Here is a 19,103-nt window from a genome sequence, read left to right on the forward strand (position 1 = left end):
GTTGCGGTGTTTCCGCCGGATTGCCACCAGGTTGCAGTGTGTCTGCTGGTGCGGTGTTATGCCAATGTGCTGTCTGCACTATTTGTGCGGCGGACCGCTCCGTGTTCTGCGCGAGCGGCGGCATAGCCATCTGTTCTTGGTGCTAAGTAGCGGACGTTGCTGTGCGGCCGGCGTTCTGGCCTGCCGCCCTGTCCTTTTCCCCACACCTGTTGCTTGGTGTGTGGAGCCGCTCCCGCGGGAGCAGTGGGGCGATCGTTCTCCCCCCGTGCCCACTTGGTTTGCCGTGCAGGCTGCATATTCGCCCCTTCCCTCGGCTTCCCGCACCACCGTCCCGGGCACCCGACACCCTGACTGATGGCACCACTGTGGAGCAGTGAGGAGCAAGCGTCCCTGGTCCATCCATCCATCCATCTTCAACCGCTTATCCGGGGCCGGGTCGCGTCTCAGCAGAGATGCCCAGACTTCCCTGTCCCCAGACACTTCCTCCAGCTCTTCCGGGAGGATCCCAAGGCGTTCCCAGGCCAGCCGAGAGACATAGTCTCTCCAGCGTGTCCTGGGTCTTCCCCGGGGTCTCCTCCCAGTGGGACATGCCCGGACAACCTCCCCAGGGAGGCGTCCAGGAGGCATCCTGAACAGATGCCCGAGCCACCTCAGCTGGCCCCTCTCGATGTGGAGGAGTAGCGGCTCTACTCTGAGCTCCTCCCTGGTGACTGAGCTCCTCACCCTATCTCTAAGGGAGCGCCCAGCCACCCTACGGAGGAAGCTCATTTCGGCCGCTTGTATCCGGGATCTTGTCCTTTCGGTCATGACCCAAAGCTCATGACCATAGGTGAGGGTGGGAGCGTAGATTGACCGGTAAATCGAGAGCTTCACCTTTCGGCTCAGCTCCCTCTTCACCACAACGGACCGATACAACGACTGCATCACTGCAGACGCTGCACCGATCCGCCTGTCAATCTCACCTCCATCCGTCCCCCACTCGTGAACAAGACTCCAAGATACTTGAACTCCTCCACCTGGGCTAGGGTCTCTCCACCTACCTGGAGAGGGCAAGCCACCTTGTTCCGGTTGAGGACCATGGGCTCGGATTTGGAGGTGCTGATCCTCATCCCTGCCGCTTCACACTCGGCTGCGAACCGCCCCAGTGCATGCTGTAGGTCCTGGTTCGATGAAGCCAACAGGAAAACATCATCTGCAAAAAGCAGAGATGAAATCCTGTGGTCCCCGAACCGGACCCCCTCCAGCTCCTGGCTGCACCTAGAAATTCTGTCCATAAAAATGATGAACAGAACCGGTGACAAAGGGCAGCCCTGCCGGAGTCCAACATGCACCGGGAACATGTCCAACTTACTGCCGGCAATGCGGACCAGACTCCTACTCCGGTCATACAGAGAACGGACGGCCCTTAACAGGGGGCCCCGGACTCCGTATTCCCGGAGCACCCCCCACAAGACACCACGAGGGACACGGTCGAATGCCTTCTCCAAATCCACAAAACACATGTGGACTGGTTGGGCAAACTCCCACGAGCCCTCGAGCCCCTATGGAGGGTATAGAGCTGGTCCACTGTTCCACGACCAGGACGAAAACCGCATTGTTCCTCCTGAATCCGAGGTTCAACTATCGGTCGGATCCTCCTCTCCAGTACCCTGGAATAGACTTTCCCTGGTCCACTGTTTTTTTCCATTGTGGTGCTGCCCGGCTGCCAGCTTACACTCTGCGTTTGCCGTGCAGGCGGCGTATGCTCCCTTCCCTCGGCTTACCGTGCTAGCATCTCCTACTCCGGGTGCCCAGTCCTCCAACGGGCTCGGCTGCAGTTGCTGTGCAGGTGGCGTGCGCCCCCTTCCTTCAGCTTCTGCGCTGCTATTATTCTGACCAACTGCGTGCACGCGGCAGTGCGGTCAGGCAGGAGGAGAGAGAGCAGTCGTCTGGTGGCCGCTCTCTCTGCTGGTCGTGGATGGTGTCTGGTTTGGTTGTGCAGGCGGCGTGCGCCCCCTTCCCTCAACCTCCATGGACAGGATGTGATATGAGGTGGGAGAACTGCGTGTTTGGCGATGGACGGTTCTCACTGCAGTGTTGCCTGGGGTGCCCCCCCTACAGGCGGATGATGGCCGCGACCACTGTCCCAGTTGTCTTGGTCCTGTACACCTCAGGAAGGGGCTGTTGTACAACCTGTGCATGGCCAGTGGCTACGTGCCTTGGGCACAGCGGGCTGGCTGGCTGGGGGTGTCCTCGCTCTCCCCCCTTCTGAGGAACGGGGGGTGTAGTCTAGCTGCTGTGCCTGGGGGGGGCTGCGGCCGGCCTGGAGCATATGCCAGATGTGGGGCCGGCTATGGCGTCCCTCAGCTGCTCACGCTGCCATTGTTCTGGCCTATTGCTCGCCCCCGCCCTGGCTGTCGGGTGGCACGGTGGCAGACGGTGGAAGGAGCCGTCGAGCTTCCCTTCCTGGACGGCCTGGTGTTCTGCGTTGCTTCGCGGGCGGCATACGGCCCCTTCCCCTCAGTTTCCCCCTTTCACTATTGGTGGCGGGTGTGCGATGCACGCCCCCGCTGCTGTAGGGTGGTGCCACTTTGCAGGCTGTTGAAGGAGGGAGCTGCTTGGGCAGCCGTTCCCTCTCCTCGACATGGCCTTAGCTGGGACCCTGGCCGGTGGTTAGCGTTTGCTGTGCAGGCGGCGTGGGCTGCCTTCCCTCAGCTTACTGCATTGTTGTTGTCCTACGGCCTTCTGGGTGCTGTTTGCGCACCCCCCCCCCCCCCCCCTCGCCCCTGGTGGTTGACCTAGTGGCAGCTGATGGAGGGGGGCTGCCGGGGGCAGCCGTCCCTCTCCGGGATGTGACTCTGCTGGCTTGCTGGCCGGTGATTGAGGCTGACTGTGCAGGTGACACACTCCTCCCTCTGCTTCTTGTATGCTGCTTTTTCTTCTGGCCGGGTACCGCTCCGACAGCACAGCGACGAGGGCGCCGCTGCGAGGCTGTCCCCTCTCCCACGTACGGCCTCAGCTGGCTTTCAGGGGCTTGATCACACGGCGTCCGCTGTGCAGGTGGCGTCCGCCCCTCCCCCAGCGTGTCGCACTGCCGTTGTATTGACTTGTTGGGTGCACCCACCGTTCCCGGCGGGTGGCAACGCGGGGCGGGCGGACGGTGCAGGAGGCTGCTACACACTCCGCCTGGGGTGGCTCTCTGAGCTGTTAGCCCGGTGATTTGCACTGCACCCCGGATCTGGTGGGTGGTGCTACTGTGGGGGCTGATGGAGGAGGGGGCTGCTGAGCAGTCGGTCCCCCTCCTGGAAGGAGCTCTGTTTGTGCGCGCCTCGCTTGGCTTGTCGGCATGATCTTTGCTGATTGCAGTAAGGCTAGTGTTGGCTGGCTCTCGGTTATGGGCCGCATGTGCTGCTTCCCCTGCAGTAGGACCCCGCGGTGGCGGTCGCTACGCGATGAGTGTTGGTTTGGGCGCTGCCAATGGAAGCACTGTTGTGTTCTTCTGGCTTATTGGTGCCTGCTTTGGAGCAGGGCACCTCTGGCAAGGGGGCAGGACGTGCGCCCCCTTCCTGCAGCTTATCGCCCTGGCCTCGTCTTGTCCTACTGGGCCGCACTCTTGGTGTCGGCCTGGAGCCTCTAGCTGGTGACAGCCGTGCTTTGCCTTCTCCCAGGCTTGTACGGACCCTGCTTGTGGTGTTACGTGGCCAGCTTAGGGCGGTGGCCGCAGTCCCCGCCGGGGGGTCCATTCCCCTACTGGGTGTAGCATCAGCCGGGCTTCGTGGGCAGGCCTGTCTGGTGATGGCAGGCCTCCCAGTGGCGTTGTGGACGGTTGGCGTCCTGTCTGGCCGGCCTGCAGGTCATGTGCCTGCAGGGGCCTCAACGCGCTGACGGACTCCCTCTCCTGTTGGAATCCTCCACCAGGGGGTGGTGCCTCCATATGTGCACTGGGGGGTGCTTAGGAGGTGGCTACTTTCCTCCTAACCCCCCGTGAGCCACTGGCCTCTGGGCCACGAGGCGCTTGTGCACTCTTGGCCACAAGTCCTTCGGTGGACGTTCCCGCTGGCCCCTCTCCTTGGTCGACGCCCATCAGTGTGCTTCAGAGGGGCACACACACACACACACACACACACACACACACACACACACACACACACACACACACACACACACTGCTGCTGGTGGCCCCCTACTGGCCGGCACGGGCTTGGTTTCCTCTGCTCCGCCGGTTGCTCACCATCTCTGTCTTGCACCTGGCGACTGAGGGGCCCGACTTGCTGCCCCTCAGGGGGCGTTGGCTGTTCGGAGCCTGTCGGGCGAGCCGCCTCGGGTGCTAGGGCACCCTGTACCGGCGGCTGTCTGATAGTGGTGGAGGTTGGTTGCACGGTGGTGCAACAGCCGAGGGGAGGACCCAGTGCCCTGCCCGGTCCCTCGTGGTCCTGGACTTTTGCAGTCTTTGGACATAGCCCGGTCCCCGTTCACCCTGGGGGTGTGTGCGGTGGCGGGCCAGCCCGCCATGCATGGTTGGAGGCGGCACGATTGTGGACCACACTCTGGTGTGGGCTTTCCTCAGGAGGGCTCTGAGGCCCACCCCCCCTGGAGGCCGCGGGCACCCACCTCGGATCTACATCTGGTGCTGGAGAGCTTGTGTCAGCCTCCCTTTGAACCTCTGGCAGCAGCAGAGCTGCAGTGTGTGTTACGTAAGACGGCGTTTATGCTGGCCGTTACCACGGCGTAGCGTGTGGCTGCGCGCTCTGTCTATTCGCCCCCTCACGGCTCCGGTGGCGTCCGGATGGGGCGGGCGGCGTGCCGGCCGGAGCTCTTGTGTCCAGTCGGAGCTCTGAGAAGCAGATGTGCAGACATCTGACCGGCCTGTTGTCCACTACGGAGGCCCTAGTCGGGGCTCTGCTCTTCCAGGCAGTGCCTGTCCCACTGGGTTGTGTGCACCGTTTGCCGTTCCTATCAGGCCGCAGGCTTCTGCCCGATGGTGTGGATGTTGTTGTGTGTGTATCTGTATGACGTTGTTGTTGTTGTTGTGTGTGTATCTGTATGACGTTGTTGTTGTTGTGTGTGTAACTGTATGACGTTGTTGTTGTTGTGTGTGTAACTGTATGATGTTGTTGATGGAGTGACGTGTTTTGTGAGTGTAACCGTGTGCCGGGTGCGGCTGTGCAGGTGCGGATCTTTGCGGACTGCGAGGCGGGGCTGCTGGTGGAGCTGGTGCTGAAGCTACAGCCGCAGGTGTACAGCCCCGGGGACTACATCTGTAAGAAGGGCGACATCGGCCGGGAGATGTACATCATCAAGGAGGGCAAGCTGGCCGTGGTGGCCGACGACGGCGTCACGCAGTTCGTGGTCCTGAGCGACGGCAGCTACTTCGGCGAGATCAGCATCCTGGCCATCAAAGGTCAGGGGTCGGGGGGTTGGGCCGCTCCGGGGTCGGGCCGCTGCCAGCAGGGGGCACCGCTGATCCTCATCTCTGCTCCAACAGGCAGCAAGGCCGGCAACAGGCGGACCGCCAACATCCGCAGCATCGGCTACTCCGACCTGTTCTGCCTCTCCAAGGATGACCTGATGGAGGCGCTCACCGAGTACCCCGACGCCAAGGCCATCCTGGAGGAGAAGGGCCGGCAGATCCTGATGAAGGACGGCCTGCTGGACCTGGAGGTGGGTCTGGCCTGAGACCCACCTGGGACCCACCTGAGACCTCACCTGAGACCCACCTGAGACCCACCTGAACCCCCACGTGAGACCGCACCTGAGACCGCACCTGAGACCTCACCTGAGACAGACCTGAGACCCACCTGACGTTTCACCTGACTCCTCGTCTGACATGTCTCCTGACATTCCGCCTGTTGTTTCGCCTGACGTCTCGCCTGACGTCTCACCTGACGTTTCACCGGAATCTTCGCCTGACGTTTCGCCTGACTCCTCGCCTAATGTCTCGCCTGACGCTTCACCTGACTCCTCGTCTGACGTTTCACCTGATGTTTCGCCTGACGTCTCATCTGACTCCTTGCCTGATGTTTCACCTGAATGCTCACCTGACGTTTCGCCTGACTCCTCGCCTGACATTTCACCTGACTCCTTGCCTGATGTTTCGCCTGACTCCTCGCCTGATGTTTCACCTGAATGCTCACCTGACGTCTCGCCTGACGTCTCGCCTGACGTTTCACCAGACTCCTCGCCTGACGTTTCGCCTGACTCCTCGCCTGACGTCTCGCCTGACTCCTCGCCTGACGTTTCACCGGATTCCTCACCTGAGGTTTCCCCTGACTCCTCGCCTGACGTCTCGCCTGACTCCTCGCCTGACGTTTCACCGGACTCCTCGCCTGACGTTTCGCCTGACTCCTCGCCAGACGTTTCGCCTGACACTCACCTGACGTCTCGCCTGATGTTTCGCCTGACGTTTCGCCTGCCGTCTCGCCTGACTCCTCACCTGACTTCTCGCCTGACGTCTCGCCTGACGTTTCACCGGACTCCTCGCCTGACATTTCGCCTGATTCCTCGCCTGACGTTTCGCCTGACCTCTCACCTGACATCTTGCCTGATGTTTCGCCTGACTCCTCGCCTGATGTTTCGCCTGACTCCTCGCCTAATGTCTCGCCTGACGCTTCACCTGAATCCTCGCCTGACGTTTCGCCTGACTCCTCGCCTGACGTTTCACCTGATGTTTCGCCTGACGTCTCATCTGACTCCTCACCTGATGTTTCACCTGAATGCTCACCTGACGTTTCGCCTGACTCCTCGCCTGACATTTCACCTGACTCCTTGCCTGATGTTTCACCTGAATGCTCACCTGACGTTTCGCCTGACTCCTCGCCTGACATTTCATCTGACTCCTTGCCTGATGTTTCACCTGAATCCTCGCCTGACGTTTCGCCTGACTCCTCGCCTGACGTTTCACCTGATGTTTCGCCTGACGTCTCATCTGACTCCTCACCTGATGTTTCACCTGAATGCTCACCTGACGTTTCGCCTGACTCCTCGCCTGACATTTCACCTGACTCCTTGCCTGATGTTTCGCCTGACTCCTCGCCTGATGTTTCACCTGAATGCTCACCTGACGTCTCGCCTGACGTCTCGCCTGACGTTTCACCGGACTCCTCGCCTGACGTTTCGCCTGACTCCTCGCCTGACGTCTCGCCTGACTCCGCGCCTGACGTTTCACCGGATTCCTCACCTGAGGTTTCCCCTGACTCCTCGCCTGACGTCTCGCCTGACTCCGCGCCTGACGTTTCACCGGACTCCTTGCCTGACGTTTCGCCTGACTCCTCGCCTGACGTTTCGCCTGACACTCACCTGACGTCTCACCTGCCGTCTCGCCTGACGTCTTGCCTGACTCCTCACCTGACGTCTCGCCTGACGTCTCGCCTGACGTTTCACCGGACTCCTCGCCTGACATTTCGCCTGACTCCTCGCCTGACGTTTCGCCTGACGTCTCACCTGACATCTTGCCTGATGTTTCGCCTGACTCCTCGCCTGATGTTTCACCGGACTCCTCGCCTGACGTTTCGCCTGACGTTTCACCTGACGTTTCGCCTGACGTCTCACCTGACGTCTTGCCTGATGTTTCGCCTGACTCCTCGCCTGATGTTTCACCTGACTCCTCGCCTAATGTCTCGCCTGACGCTTCACCTGAATCCTCGCCTGACGTTTCGCCTGACTCCTCGCCTGACGTTTCACCTGATGTTTCGCCTGACGTCTCATCTGACTCCTTGCCTGATGTTTCACCTGAATCCTCGCCTGACGTTTCGCCTGACTCCTCGCCTGACGTTTCACCTAATGTTTCGCCTGACGTCTCATCTGACTCCTCACCTGATGTTTCACCTGAATGCTCACCTGACGTTTCGCCTGACTCCTCGCCTGACATTTCACCTGACTGCTTGCCTGATGTTTCGCCTGACTCCTCGCCTGATGTTTCACCTGAATGCTCACCTGACGTCTCGCCTGACGTTTCACCGGATTCCTCACCTGAGGTTTCCCCTGACTCCTCGCCTGACGTCTCGCCTGACTCCTCGCCTGACGTTTCACCGGATTCCTCACCTGAGGTTTCCCCTGACTCCTCGCCTGACGTCTCGCCTGACTCCACGCCTGACGTTTCACCGGACTCCTTGCCTGACGTTTCGCCTGACTCCTCGCCTGACGTTTCGCCTGACGTCTCACCTGACGTCTCGCCTGCCGTCTCGCCTGACGTCTCGCCTGACTCCTCACCTGACGTCTCGCCTGCCGTCTCGCCTGACGTCTCTCCTGACTCCTCACCTGACGTCTCGCCTGACGTCTCGCCTGACGTTTCACCGGACTCCTCGCCTGACATTTCGCCTGACTCCTCGCCTGACGTTTCGCCTGACGTCTCACCTGACATCTTGCCTGATGTTTCGCCTGACTCCTCGCCTGATGTTTCACCGGACTCCTCGCCTGACATTTCGCCTGACTCCTCGCCTGACGTTTCGCCTGACGTCTCACCTGACGTCTTGCCTGATGTTTCGCCTGACTCCTCGCCTGACATTTCGCCTGACTTCTTGCCTGATGTTTTGCTTGACATTTCACCGGACTCCTCGCCTGGCGTTTCGCCTGACTCCTCGCCTGACGTCTCACCTGACGCTTCACCTGACTCCTCACCTGACGTCTCGACTGACGTTTCGCCTGACTCCTCGCCTGACGTCTCGCCTGACGCTTCGCCTGACTCCTCACCTGACATCTCGCCTGACGTCTTGCCTGACGTCTCGCCTGACGTTTCACCGGACTCCTCGCCTGACGTTTCGCCTGACTCCTCGCCTGACGTCTCGCCTGACTCCTCGCCTGACGTCTCGCCTGACTCCTCGCCTGACGTTTCACCGGATTCCTCGCCTGACGTTTCCCCTGACTCCTCGCCTGACGTCTCGCCTGACTCCTCGCCTGACGTTTCACCGGACTCCTCGCCTGACGTTTCGCCTGACGTCTCGCCTGACTCCTCGCCTGACGTTTCACCGGATTCCTCGCCTGACGTGTCCCCTGACTCCTCGCCTGACGTTTCGCCAGACACTCACCTGACGTCTTGCCTGCCGTCTCGCCTGACGTCTCGCCTGACGTTTCACCGGACTCCTCGCCTGACGTCTCGCCTGACTCCTCGCCTGACGTTTCGCCTGACGTCTCACCTGACATCTTGCCTGATGTTTCGCCTGACGTCTCACCTGACGTCTTGCCTGATGTTTCGCCTGACTCCTCGCCTGACATTTCGCCTGACTTCTTGCCTGATGTTTTGCCTGACATTTCACCGGACTCCTCGCCTGGCGTTTCGCCTGACTCCTTGCCTGAGATCTTACCTGACTCATCGCCTGACGTTTCACCGGACTCCTCGCCTGACGTTTCACCTGACTCCTCGCCTGACTCCTCGCCTGTCGTCTCACCTGACGTCTTACCTGATGTTTCGCCTGACTCCTCGCCTGACGTCTCGCCTGACGCTTCACCTGACTCCTCACCTGACGTCTCGACTGATGTTTCGCCTGACTCCTCGCCTGACGTCTCGCCTGACGCTTCGCCTGACTCCTCACCTGACGTCTCGCCTGACGTCTTGCCTGACGTCTCGCCTGACGTCTTGCCTGACGTTTCACCGGACTCCTCGCCTGACGTTTCGCCTGACTCCTTGCCTGACGTCTCGCCTGACTCCTAGCCTGACGTTTCACCGGATTCCTCGCCTGACGTTTCCCCTGACTCCTCGCCTGACGTCTCGCCTGACTCCGCGCCTGACGTTTCACCGGACTCCTTGCCTGACGTTTCGCCTGACTCCTCGCCTGACGTTTCGCCTGACACTCACCTGACGTCTCGCCTGCCGTCTCGCCTGACGTCTCGCCTGACTCCTCACCTGACGTCTCGCCTGCCGTCTCGCCTGACGTCTCTCCTGACTCCTCACCTGACGTCTCGCCTGACGTCTCGCCTGCCGTTTCACCGGACTCCTCGCCTGACATTTCGCCTGACTCCTCGCCTGACGTTTCGCCTGACGTCTCACCTGACATCTTGCCTGATGTTTCGCCTGACTCCTCGCCTGATGTTTCACCGGACTCCTCGCCTGACGTTTCGCCTGACGTTTCACCTGACGTCTCGCCTGACGTCTCGCCTGACTCCTCACCTGACGTCTCGCCTGCCGTCTCGCCTGACGTCTCTCCTGACTCCTCACCTGACGTCTCGCCTGACGTCTCGCCTGCCGTTTCACCGGACTCCTCGCCTGACATTTCGCCTGACTCCTCGCCTGACGTTTCGCCTGACGTCTCACCTGACATCTTGCCTGATGTTTCGCCTGACTCCACGCCTGATGTTTCACCGGACTCCTCGCCTGACATTTCGCCTGACTCCTCGCCTGACGTTTCGCCTGACGTCTCACCTGACGTCTTGCCTGATGTTTCGCCTGACTCCTCGCCTGACATTTCGCCTGACTTCTTGCCTGATGTTTTGCTTGACATTTCACCGGACTCCTCGCCTGGCGTTTCGCCTGACTCCTCGCCTGACGTCTCGCCTGACGCTTCACCTGACTCCTCACCTGACGTCTCGACTGACGTTTCGCCTGACTCCTCGCCTGACGTCTCGCCTGACGCTTCGCCTGACTCCTCACCTGACATCTCGCCTGACGTCTTGCCTGACGTCTCGCCTGACGTTTCACCGGACTCCTCGCCTGACGTTTCGCCTGACTCCTCGCCTGACGTCTCGCCTGACTCCTCGCCTGACGTCTCGCCTGACTCCTCGCCTGACGTTTCACCGGATTCCTCGCCTGACGTTTCCCCTGACTCCTCGCCTGACGTCTCGCCTGACTCCTCGCCTGACGTTTCACCGGACTCCTCGCCTGACGTTTCGCCTGACGTCTCGCCTGACTCCTCGCCTGACGTTTCACCGGATTCCTCGCCTGACGTTTCCCCTGACTCCTCGCCTGACGTTTCGCCTGCCGTCTCGCCTGACGTCTCGCCTGACTCCTCACCTGACGTCTCGCCTGACGTCTCGCCTGACGTTTCACCGGACTCCTCACCTGACGTCTCGCCTGACTCCTCGCCTGACGTTTCGCCTGACGTCTCACCTGACATCTTGCCTGATGTTTCGCCTGACGTCTCACCTGACGTCTTGCCTGATGTTTCGCCTGACTCCTCGCCTGACATTTCGCCTGACTTCTTGCCTGATGTTTTGCCTGACATTTCACCGGACTCCTCGCCTGACATTTCACCTGACTAATCGCCTGACGTTTCACCGGACTCCTCGCCTGACGTTTCACCTGACTCCTCGCCTGACTCCTCGCCTGTCGTCTCACCTGACGTCTCACCTGATGTTTCGCCTGACTCCTCGCCTGACGTCTCGCCTGACGCTTCACCTGACTCCTCACCTGACGTCTCGACTGACGTTTCGCCTGACTCCTCGCCTGACGTCTCGCCTGACGCTTCGCCTGACTCCTCACCTGACGTCTCGCCTGACGTCTTGCCTGACGTCTCGCCTGACGTCTTGCCTGACGTTTCACCGGACTCCTCGCCTGACGTTTCGCCTGACTCCTCGCCTGACGTCTCGCCTGACTCCTAGCCTGACGTTTCACCGGATTCCTCGCCTGACGTTTCCCCTGACTCCTCGCCTGACGTCTCGCCTGACTCCGCGCCTGACGTTTCACCGGACTCCTTGCCTGACGTTTCGCCTGACTCCTCGCCTGACGTTTCGCCTGACACTCACCTGACGTCTCGCCTGACGTCTCACCTGACGTCTCGCCTGCCGTCTCGCCTGACGTCTCGCCTGACTCCTCACCTGACGTCTCGCCTGCCGTCTCGCCTGACGTCTCTCCTGACTCCTCACCTGACGTCTCGCCTGACGTCTCGCCTGCCGTTTCACCGGACTCCTCGCCTGACATTTCGCCTGACTCCTCGCCTGACGTTTCGCCTGACGTCTCACCTGACATCTTGCCTGATGTTTCGCCTGACTCCACGCCTGATGTTTCACCGGACTCCTCGCCTGACATTTCGCCTGACTCCTCGCCTGACGTTTCGCCTGACGTCTCACCTGACGTCTTGCCTGATGTTTCGCCTGACTCCTCGCCTGACATTTCGCCTGACTTCTTGCCTGATGTTTTGCTTGACATTTCACCGGACTCCTCGCCTGGCGTTTCGCCTGACTCCTCGCCTGACGTCTCGCCTGACGCTTCACCTGACTCCTCACCTGACGTCTCGACTGACGTTTCGCCTGACTCCTCGCCTGACGTCTCGCCTGACGCTTCGCCTGACTCCTCACCTGACGTCTCGCCTGACGTCTTGCCTGACGTCTCGCCTGACGTTTCACCGGACTCCTCGCCTGACGATTCGCCTGACTCCTCGCCTGACGTCTCGCCTGACTCCTCGCCTGACGTTTCACCGGATTCCTCGCCTGACGTTTCCCCTGACTCCTCGCCTGACGTTTCGCCTGACACTCACCTGACGTCTTGCCTGCCGTCTCGCCTGACGTCTCGCCTGACTCCTCACCTGACGTCTCGCCTGACGTCTCGCCTGACGTTTCACCGGACTCCTCGCCTGACATTTCGCCTGACTCCTCGCCTGACGTTTCGCCTGACGTCTCACCTGACATCTTGCCTGATGTTTCGCCTGACTCCTCGCCTGATGTTTCACCGGACTCCTCGCCTGACGTTTTGCCTGACTCCTCGCCTGACGTTTCGCCTGACGTCTCACCTGACGTCTTGCCTGATGTTTCGCCTGACTCCTCGCCTGACATTTCGCCTGACTTCTTGCCTGATGTTTTGCCTGACATTTCACCGGACTCCTCGCCTGGCGTTTCGCCTGACTCCTTGCCTGACATCTCACCTGACTCATCGCCTGACGTTTCACCGGACTCCTCGCCTGACGTTTCACCTGACTCCTCGCCTGACTCCTCGCCTGTCGTCTCACCTGACGTCTCACCTGATGTTTCGCCTGACTCCTCGCCTGACGTCTCGCCTGACGCTTCACCTGACTCCTCACCTGACGTCTCGACTGACGTTTCGCCTGACTCCTCGCCTGACGTCTCGCCTGACTCCTCACCTGACTCCTCACCTGACGTCTCGCCTGATGTCTTGCCTGACGTCTCGCCTGACGTCTTGCCTGACGTTTCACCGGACTCCTCGCCTGACGTTTCGCCTGACTCCTCGCCTGACGTCTCGCCTGACTCCTAGCCTGACGTTTCACCGGATTCCTCGCCTGACGTTTCCCCTGACTCCTCGCCTGACGTCTCGTCTGACTCCTCGCCTGACGTTTCGCCTGACTCCTCGCCTGACGTCTCGCCCGACTCCTCGCCTGACGTTTCACCGGATTCCTCGCCTGACGTTTCCCCTGACTCCTCGCTGACGTCTCACCTGACGTCTCGCCTGACGTTTCACTGGACTCCTCGCCTGACGTTTCGCCTGACTCCTCGCCTGACGTTTCGCCTGACTTCTCGCCAGATGTTTTGCCTGACATTTCACCGGACTCCTCGCCTGACGTTTCGCCTGACTCTTTGCCTGACTCCTCGCCTGACGTCTCGCCTGATGTTTCGCCTAACTCCTCGCCTGATGGCTTCGCCTGACGTTTCGCCTGACTCCTCACCTGACGTTTCGCCTGACGTCTCGCCTGACGTTTCGCCTGACGTCTCGCCTGACGTCTCGCCTGACGTTTCGCCTGATGTCTCGCCTGACATTTTGCCTGATGCCTCTCATGACAGAAGGCACTGGGATCACATCAGATGCAGTAACCGGTCTGCTCCTGCAGGTGGCAGCTCAAGGTCCAGACCCCAAGGAGATGGAGGAGAAGGTGGAGCGGATGTCCAGCTCTCTGGACGTCCTGCAGACGCGCTACGCCCGCCTGCTGGCCGAACACGAGGCCACGCACAGCAAGCTGAAGCACCGAGTCTCGCGCCTGGAGAGGAAAGTCGTGCCGCCGCCGCGTGCCGACCAACTGAGCGCCGCCCCACCTAGTGCCGCCCTGGACGCCAAAGACGAAGAGAGGAAGTGACGAGCAGAGGACGGTCCGAGCTGAGGCTGAGAACCTGTGAGGGCAGAGTCAGGGACAGCTGGAAGCTCATCCAGGCCAGAGGTGGCGTTCCAGGACTTCCCGCTTGGTGAAATACGTACTAAAATACTTCTACTTCTAATACTCTGTAACATTCTGTAACAGCTAGTCTGTTCTAGTCATAAGAATCCCCTCTGGAAGCTAACCAGCTAGTCGCAGCCCAGCTACCAGAACAACGCTACCAATAAAAAGACTTTCTATCAACATGTTTGATCCGAGTGTGGCTTCGCACCAAAGGAATGCTGGGAAAGGCATGGGAGGACGTAGCAAATGGAGAATCAGGCTTGAGCAGCAGGGATCAAAACCACGATTGTGGTGTCTTCTGTTCGGTGGGCTGAATGTGTCCACATCTGTCCATGCGGACCGGAGGAAGGGAGTCCTGGTCCAGAAAGGCTGTAGGGTGACCATATTTTGATTTCCACAGCAGAGGGCAGTGGGCGGGGCCTGGAGACTCAGGTCCAGATCGGCTTCTGGGAGGATGATGAAGCTGCTTCATCACGCTGCCGGGATGCAAAATGAAATACAATGAGATCTGTAAAAACTGGTGACAGAACAGCAGCTCTGACTCTTCATTTCAGCCAGGTCCTGGAGCGGTCCAGGGTCTGGAGCAGTCCAGGACCTGAACCGCTCCAGGTCCTGGAGTGGTCCAGGTTCTGGAGCGGTCCAGGTGCTGGAGCGCTTCTCTGGCTGGAGTCAGAAGGGGGTGCTGTGTGTGGGACTGGCCAATCAGAGCGGGAGGGAGTGATTCAGGCTCTCATGGTGTCACGTATTGACTACTGCAACTCTCTGCTGGCGGGTCTCCCTGCAGGTCCAGTCAAACCTCTACAGAGGATCCAGACTGCAGCAGGTCTGGTCTTCAACCAGCCCAGCAGAGCTCAGGTCCTCCCCTGTTCCTCTCCCTTCACTGGCTTCCAGTTGCAGCCAGGATCAAATTCAAATCTCTCCTCCTGGCTTACAGAACACTTACAAAACACTTAAAAGAACGGCTCCGGCCTACCTGGACTCCCTGATCCAGGGTTTCTCTCGGCTCTAAACCTCCAGCCAGACTCTTCTCCTCTGCTGTTCCCAGATGGAGGACCAAAGTCCCAGACTCTGGTTCTGCTGAGTCCCGTTCTGCTTTCAAGAGACAATTGAAGACTCAATTGTTCAGACAACACCGAGGGACTCAATCCGATGCCATCTTTGGGGAAGAATAGGTCAGGTGGTCTAAAGCCCAGCACTAATGTACCACTGACTAAGTTGACAAAAAAAAAAAAGAAAAGAAAAAAAAAGAGGTGGATAGTGGGTGGCCCCCGGTTGGTAGTGGCTGGCCCCCGGTGGGTAGTGGCTGGCCCCCGGTGGGTAGTGGCTGGCCCCCGGTGGGTAGTGGCTGGCTCTGGTGGGTAGTGGGTGGCCCCCGGTGGGTAGTGGCTGGCTCTGGTGGGTAGTGGGTGGCCCCCGGTGGGTAGTGGCTGGCTCTGGTGGGTAGTGGGTGGCCCCCGGTGGGTAGTGGCTGGCTCTGGTGGGTAGTGGCTGGCCCCCGGTGGGTAGTGGCTGGCTCTGGTGGGTAGTGGGTGGCCCCCGGTGGGTAGTGGCTGGCTCTGGTGGGTAGTGGGTGGCCCCCGGTGGGTAGTGGCTGGCCCCCGGTGGGTAGTGGGTGGCCCCCGGTGGGGTAGTGGCTGGCCCTGGACCCCGGTTGGTAGTGGGTGGCCCCCGGTGGGTAGTGGCTGGCTCTGGTGGGTAGTGGCTGGCCCCCGGTGGGTAGTGGCTGGCCCTGGTGGGTAGTGGGTGGCCCCCGGTGGGTAGTGGGTGGCCCCCGGTGGGTAGTGGGTGGCCCCCGGTGGGTAGTGGCTGGCCCCCGGTGGGTAGTGGCTGGCCCTGGTGGGTAGTGGGTGGCCCTGGTGGGTAGTGGGTGGCCCCGGTGGGTAGTGGGTGACCCTGGTGGGTAGTGGGTGGCCCCCGGTGGGTAGTGGCTGGCCCCCGGTGGGTAGTGGCTGGCCCTGGTGGGTAGTGGGTGGCCCTGGTGGGTAGTGGGTGGCCCCGGTGGGTAGTGGGTGACCCTGGTGGGTAGTGGGTGGCCCCCGGTGGGTAGTGGCTGGCCCCCGGTGGGTAGTGGCTGGCCCTGGTGGGTAGTGGGTGGCCCCCGGTGGGTAGTGGGTGGCCCCCGGTGGGTAGTGGGTGGCCCCCGGTGGGTAGTGGCTGGCCCCCGGTGGGTAGTGGCTGGCCCTGGTGGGTAGTGGGTGGCCCTGGTGGGTAGTGGGTGGCCCCGGTGGGTAGTGGGTGACCCTGGTGGGTAGTGGGTGGCCCCCGGTGGGTAGTGGCTGGCCCCCGGTTGGTAGTGGCTGGCCCCCGGTTGGTAGTGGGTGGCCCCCGGTGGGGTAGTTCGTGGCCTCGGCTTCAAGGAGAGACGACCCTCAACAACACGAGTCCCGGGCTCTGCATATCTTTTTCTAGTTCAAGGTTTTTGGCAAAGCAGTTTTAACATTTAAAGAAATCTCAATTGGAATTAATTTGAAAGATCAAAAGACAGATAATGAGGTGAATAATTTATTAATCTTGTGAAAACACTTTATTCATAAATGGAGATTTTTAAAAACCAAACCCACAGTTATTCACTGGAGGAATGAGCTCAACGTTTTTGAAAAATCTTTGAAACTAATCAATAAGAAACAAGCATATTATCTTGAAGATTTTTTTTTAGAGTTCAACTGAGCATAATGCCATTAGTGATTTCTTTTTGTTTGTTTGATTTAAACGTATTATTGCCGTTGTTATTGTCTCCTTCTGCTGGCTGTCAGTCACTTGACTGTTGTGTTTCTAGTGTATTTCTAATGTCGGTGGCGCCTAAATGTTTGAATTAGAACTTTGTAATAAAGTTTTTTCCTCCGTGTTGAGCTCAGTCGCCGGCTTGAAGCGTCACAAACGACCACGTGCTCACAGAGCGGCGCTGTGCCGCGTCAACGGCCGGCTCGCGGGGCATTCTGGGACTTGTAGTTGTTTTCTCCCTTAGTTCCATAGTTGTGTCCTCTGTGGGGACTCCGTCTCCCGGCATGCAGCGCGGGGCATCGCGCATGCGCCCCAGGAGACGAGCGGTGCCGAAGGCTGTGAGGTGAGTTTAAACTTTAAACTTCTCGTTGTTATTCTTTTCAGAGCCGGTCTGGCTCCCACCGCGTCCTCCGGTGGTGCTTCGGTGGTCCTCCGGTGTTTCCTGCTCAGTCCGCGGTTGTTTACAGGGTGGAACTTGTTTTCTCTGCGGTGTAACAGCAGTTAGCAACCCGCGGCTAGCAGGCTAACTGCACTTTGAACGGGCTGCAAGTCACCGGGAGGAGGTCCGGATCAGATCGGTCCGGATCAGATCGGTCCCGATCAGATCGGTCCGGATCAGATCGGTCCGGGTCCGATCGGTCCGGGTCAGATCAGTCCGGGTCAGATCGGTCCGGGTCCGATCGGTCCAGGTGTGTCTGCATTAGATCCGCTGAAAGACAAGTCCACACTGGCTGTTGACTGGCTGTCAAACAGACAGACTGTCAGACAGAGAGACAGTCAGACTATAAACAGAGTGAAACAGTCAGTGAAACAGTCCGAGTGAAACAGTCCGAGTGAAACAGTCAGTGAAACAGTCCGAGTGAAACAGTCCGAGTGAAACAGTCCGAGTGAAACAGTCAGTGAAACAGTCCGAGTGAAACAGTCCGAGTGAAACAGTCAGAGTGAAACAGTCAGTGAAACAGTCAGTGAAACAGTCCGAGTGAAACAGTTCGAGAGAAACAGTCAGTGAAACAGTCCGAGTGAAACAGTCAGTGAAACAGTCCGAGTGAAACAGTCAGTGAAACAGTCCGAGTGAAACAGTCAGTGAAACAGTCAGAGTGAAACAGTCAGAGTGAAACAGTCAGAGTGAAACAGTCCGAGTGAAACAGTCCGAGTGAAACAGTCCGAGTGAAACAGTCAGAGAAACAGTCAGAGTGAAACAGTCAGAGAAACAGTCCGAGTGAAACAGTCCGAGTGAAACAGTCCGAGTGAAACAGTCAGTGAAACAGTCCGAGTGAAACAGTTCGAGAGAAACAGTCAGTGAAACAGTCCGAGTGAAACAGTCCGAGTGAAACAGTCAGTGAAACAGTCCGAGTGAAACAGTCCGAGTGAAACAGTCCGAGTGAAACAGTCAGTGAAACAGTCAGTGAAACAGTCCGAGTGAAACAGTCCGAGTGAAACAGTCCGAGTGAAACAGTTCGAGTGAAACAGTCCGAGTGAAACAGTCAGTGAAACAGTCCGAGTGAAACAGTTCGAAACAGTCAGTGAAACAGTCCGAGTGAAACAGTCCGAGTGAAACAGTCAGTGAAACAGTCCGAGTGAAACAGTCCGAGTGAAACAGTCAGTGAAACAGTCAGAGTGAAACAGTCCGAGTGACACAGTCAGAGTGAAACAGTTCGAGTGAAACAGTCAGTGAAACAGTCAGTGAAACAGTCCGAGTGAAACAGTCAGTGAAACAGTCCGAGTGAAACAGTCCAAGTGAAACAGTCAGTGAAACAGTCAGAGTGAAACAGTCAGTGAAACAGTCAGTGAAACAGTCCGAGTGAAACAGTTCGAGTGAAACAGTTCGAGAGAAACAGTCAGTGAAACAGTCCGAGTGAAACAGTCCGAGTGAAACAGTCAGTGAAACAGTCCGAGTGAAACAGTCAGTGAAACAGTCAGTGAAACAGTCAGTGAAACAGTCCGAGTGACACAGTTCGAGTGAAACAGTCAGTGAAACAGTCAGTGAAACAGTCAGTGAAACAGTCCGAGTGAAACAGTCCGAGTGAAACAGTTCGAGAGAAACAGTCAGTGAAACAGTCCGAGTGAAACAGTCCGAGTGAAACAGTCAGTGAAACAGTCAGAGTGAAACAGTCAGAGAAACAGTCAGTGAAACAGTCAGTGAAACAGTCCGAGTGAAACAGTCCGAGTGAAACAGTCCGAGTGAAACAGTCAGAGAAACAGTCCGAGTGAAACAGTCCGAGTGAAACAGTCAGAGAAACAGTCAGTGAAACAGTCCGAGAGAAACAGTCCGAGTGAAACAGTCAGTGAAACAGTCAGAGTGAAACAGTCAGTGAAACAGTCCGAGTGAAACAGTCCGAGTGAAACAGTCAGTGAAACAGTCAGTGAAACAGT

General features: G+C 58.8%; 2 protein-coding genes across 2 annotated transcripts in view; both read left to right on the forward strand.

The window, feature by feature from the left end:
- cnga1b (cyclic nucleotide gated channel subunit alpha 1b) overlaps positions 1-13,928 on the forward strand; it is a 30,360-nt gene extending 16,432 nt beyond the window's left edge. The window contains exons 9-11 of the mRNA XM_030087419.1: positions 5,149-5,380; positions 5,465-5,640; positions 13,686-13,928. Coding sequence (XP_029943279.1) covers positions 5,149-5,380; positions 5,465-5,640; positions 13,686-13,928 — 651 coding nt within the window. The remainder of the gene's footprint in view (positions 1-5,148; positions 5,381-5,464; positions 5,641-13,685) is intronic.
- A 3,128-nt stretch (positions 13,929-17,056) lies between these two features.
- nfxl1 (nuclear transcription factor, X-box binding-like 1) overlaps positions 17,057-19,103 on the forward strand; it is a 37,199-nt gene continuing 35,152 nt past the window's right edge. Inside the window, exon 1 of the mRNA XM_030087435.1 lies at positions 17,057-17,073. The gene's annotated coding sequence lies outside the window, so the exon portion shown is untranslated. The remainder of the gene's footprint in view (positions 17,074-19,103) is intronic.

This window comes from Salarias fasciatus, unplaced genomic scaffold (assembly GCF_902148845.1).
Source record: "Salarias fasciatus unplaced genomic scaffold, fSalaFa1.1, whole genome shotgun sequence".
NCBI lineage: Eukaryota > Metazoa > Chordata > Actinopteri > Blenniiformes > Blenniidae > Salarias > Salarias fasciatus.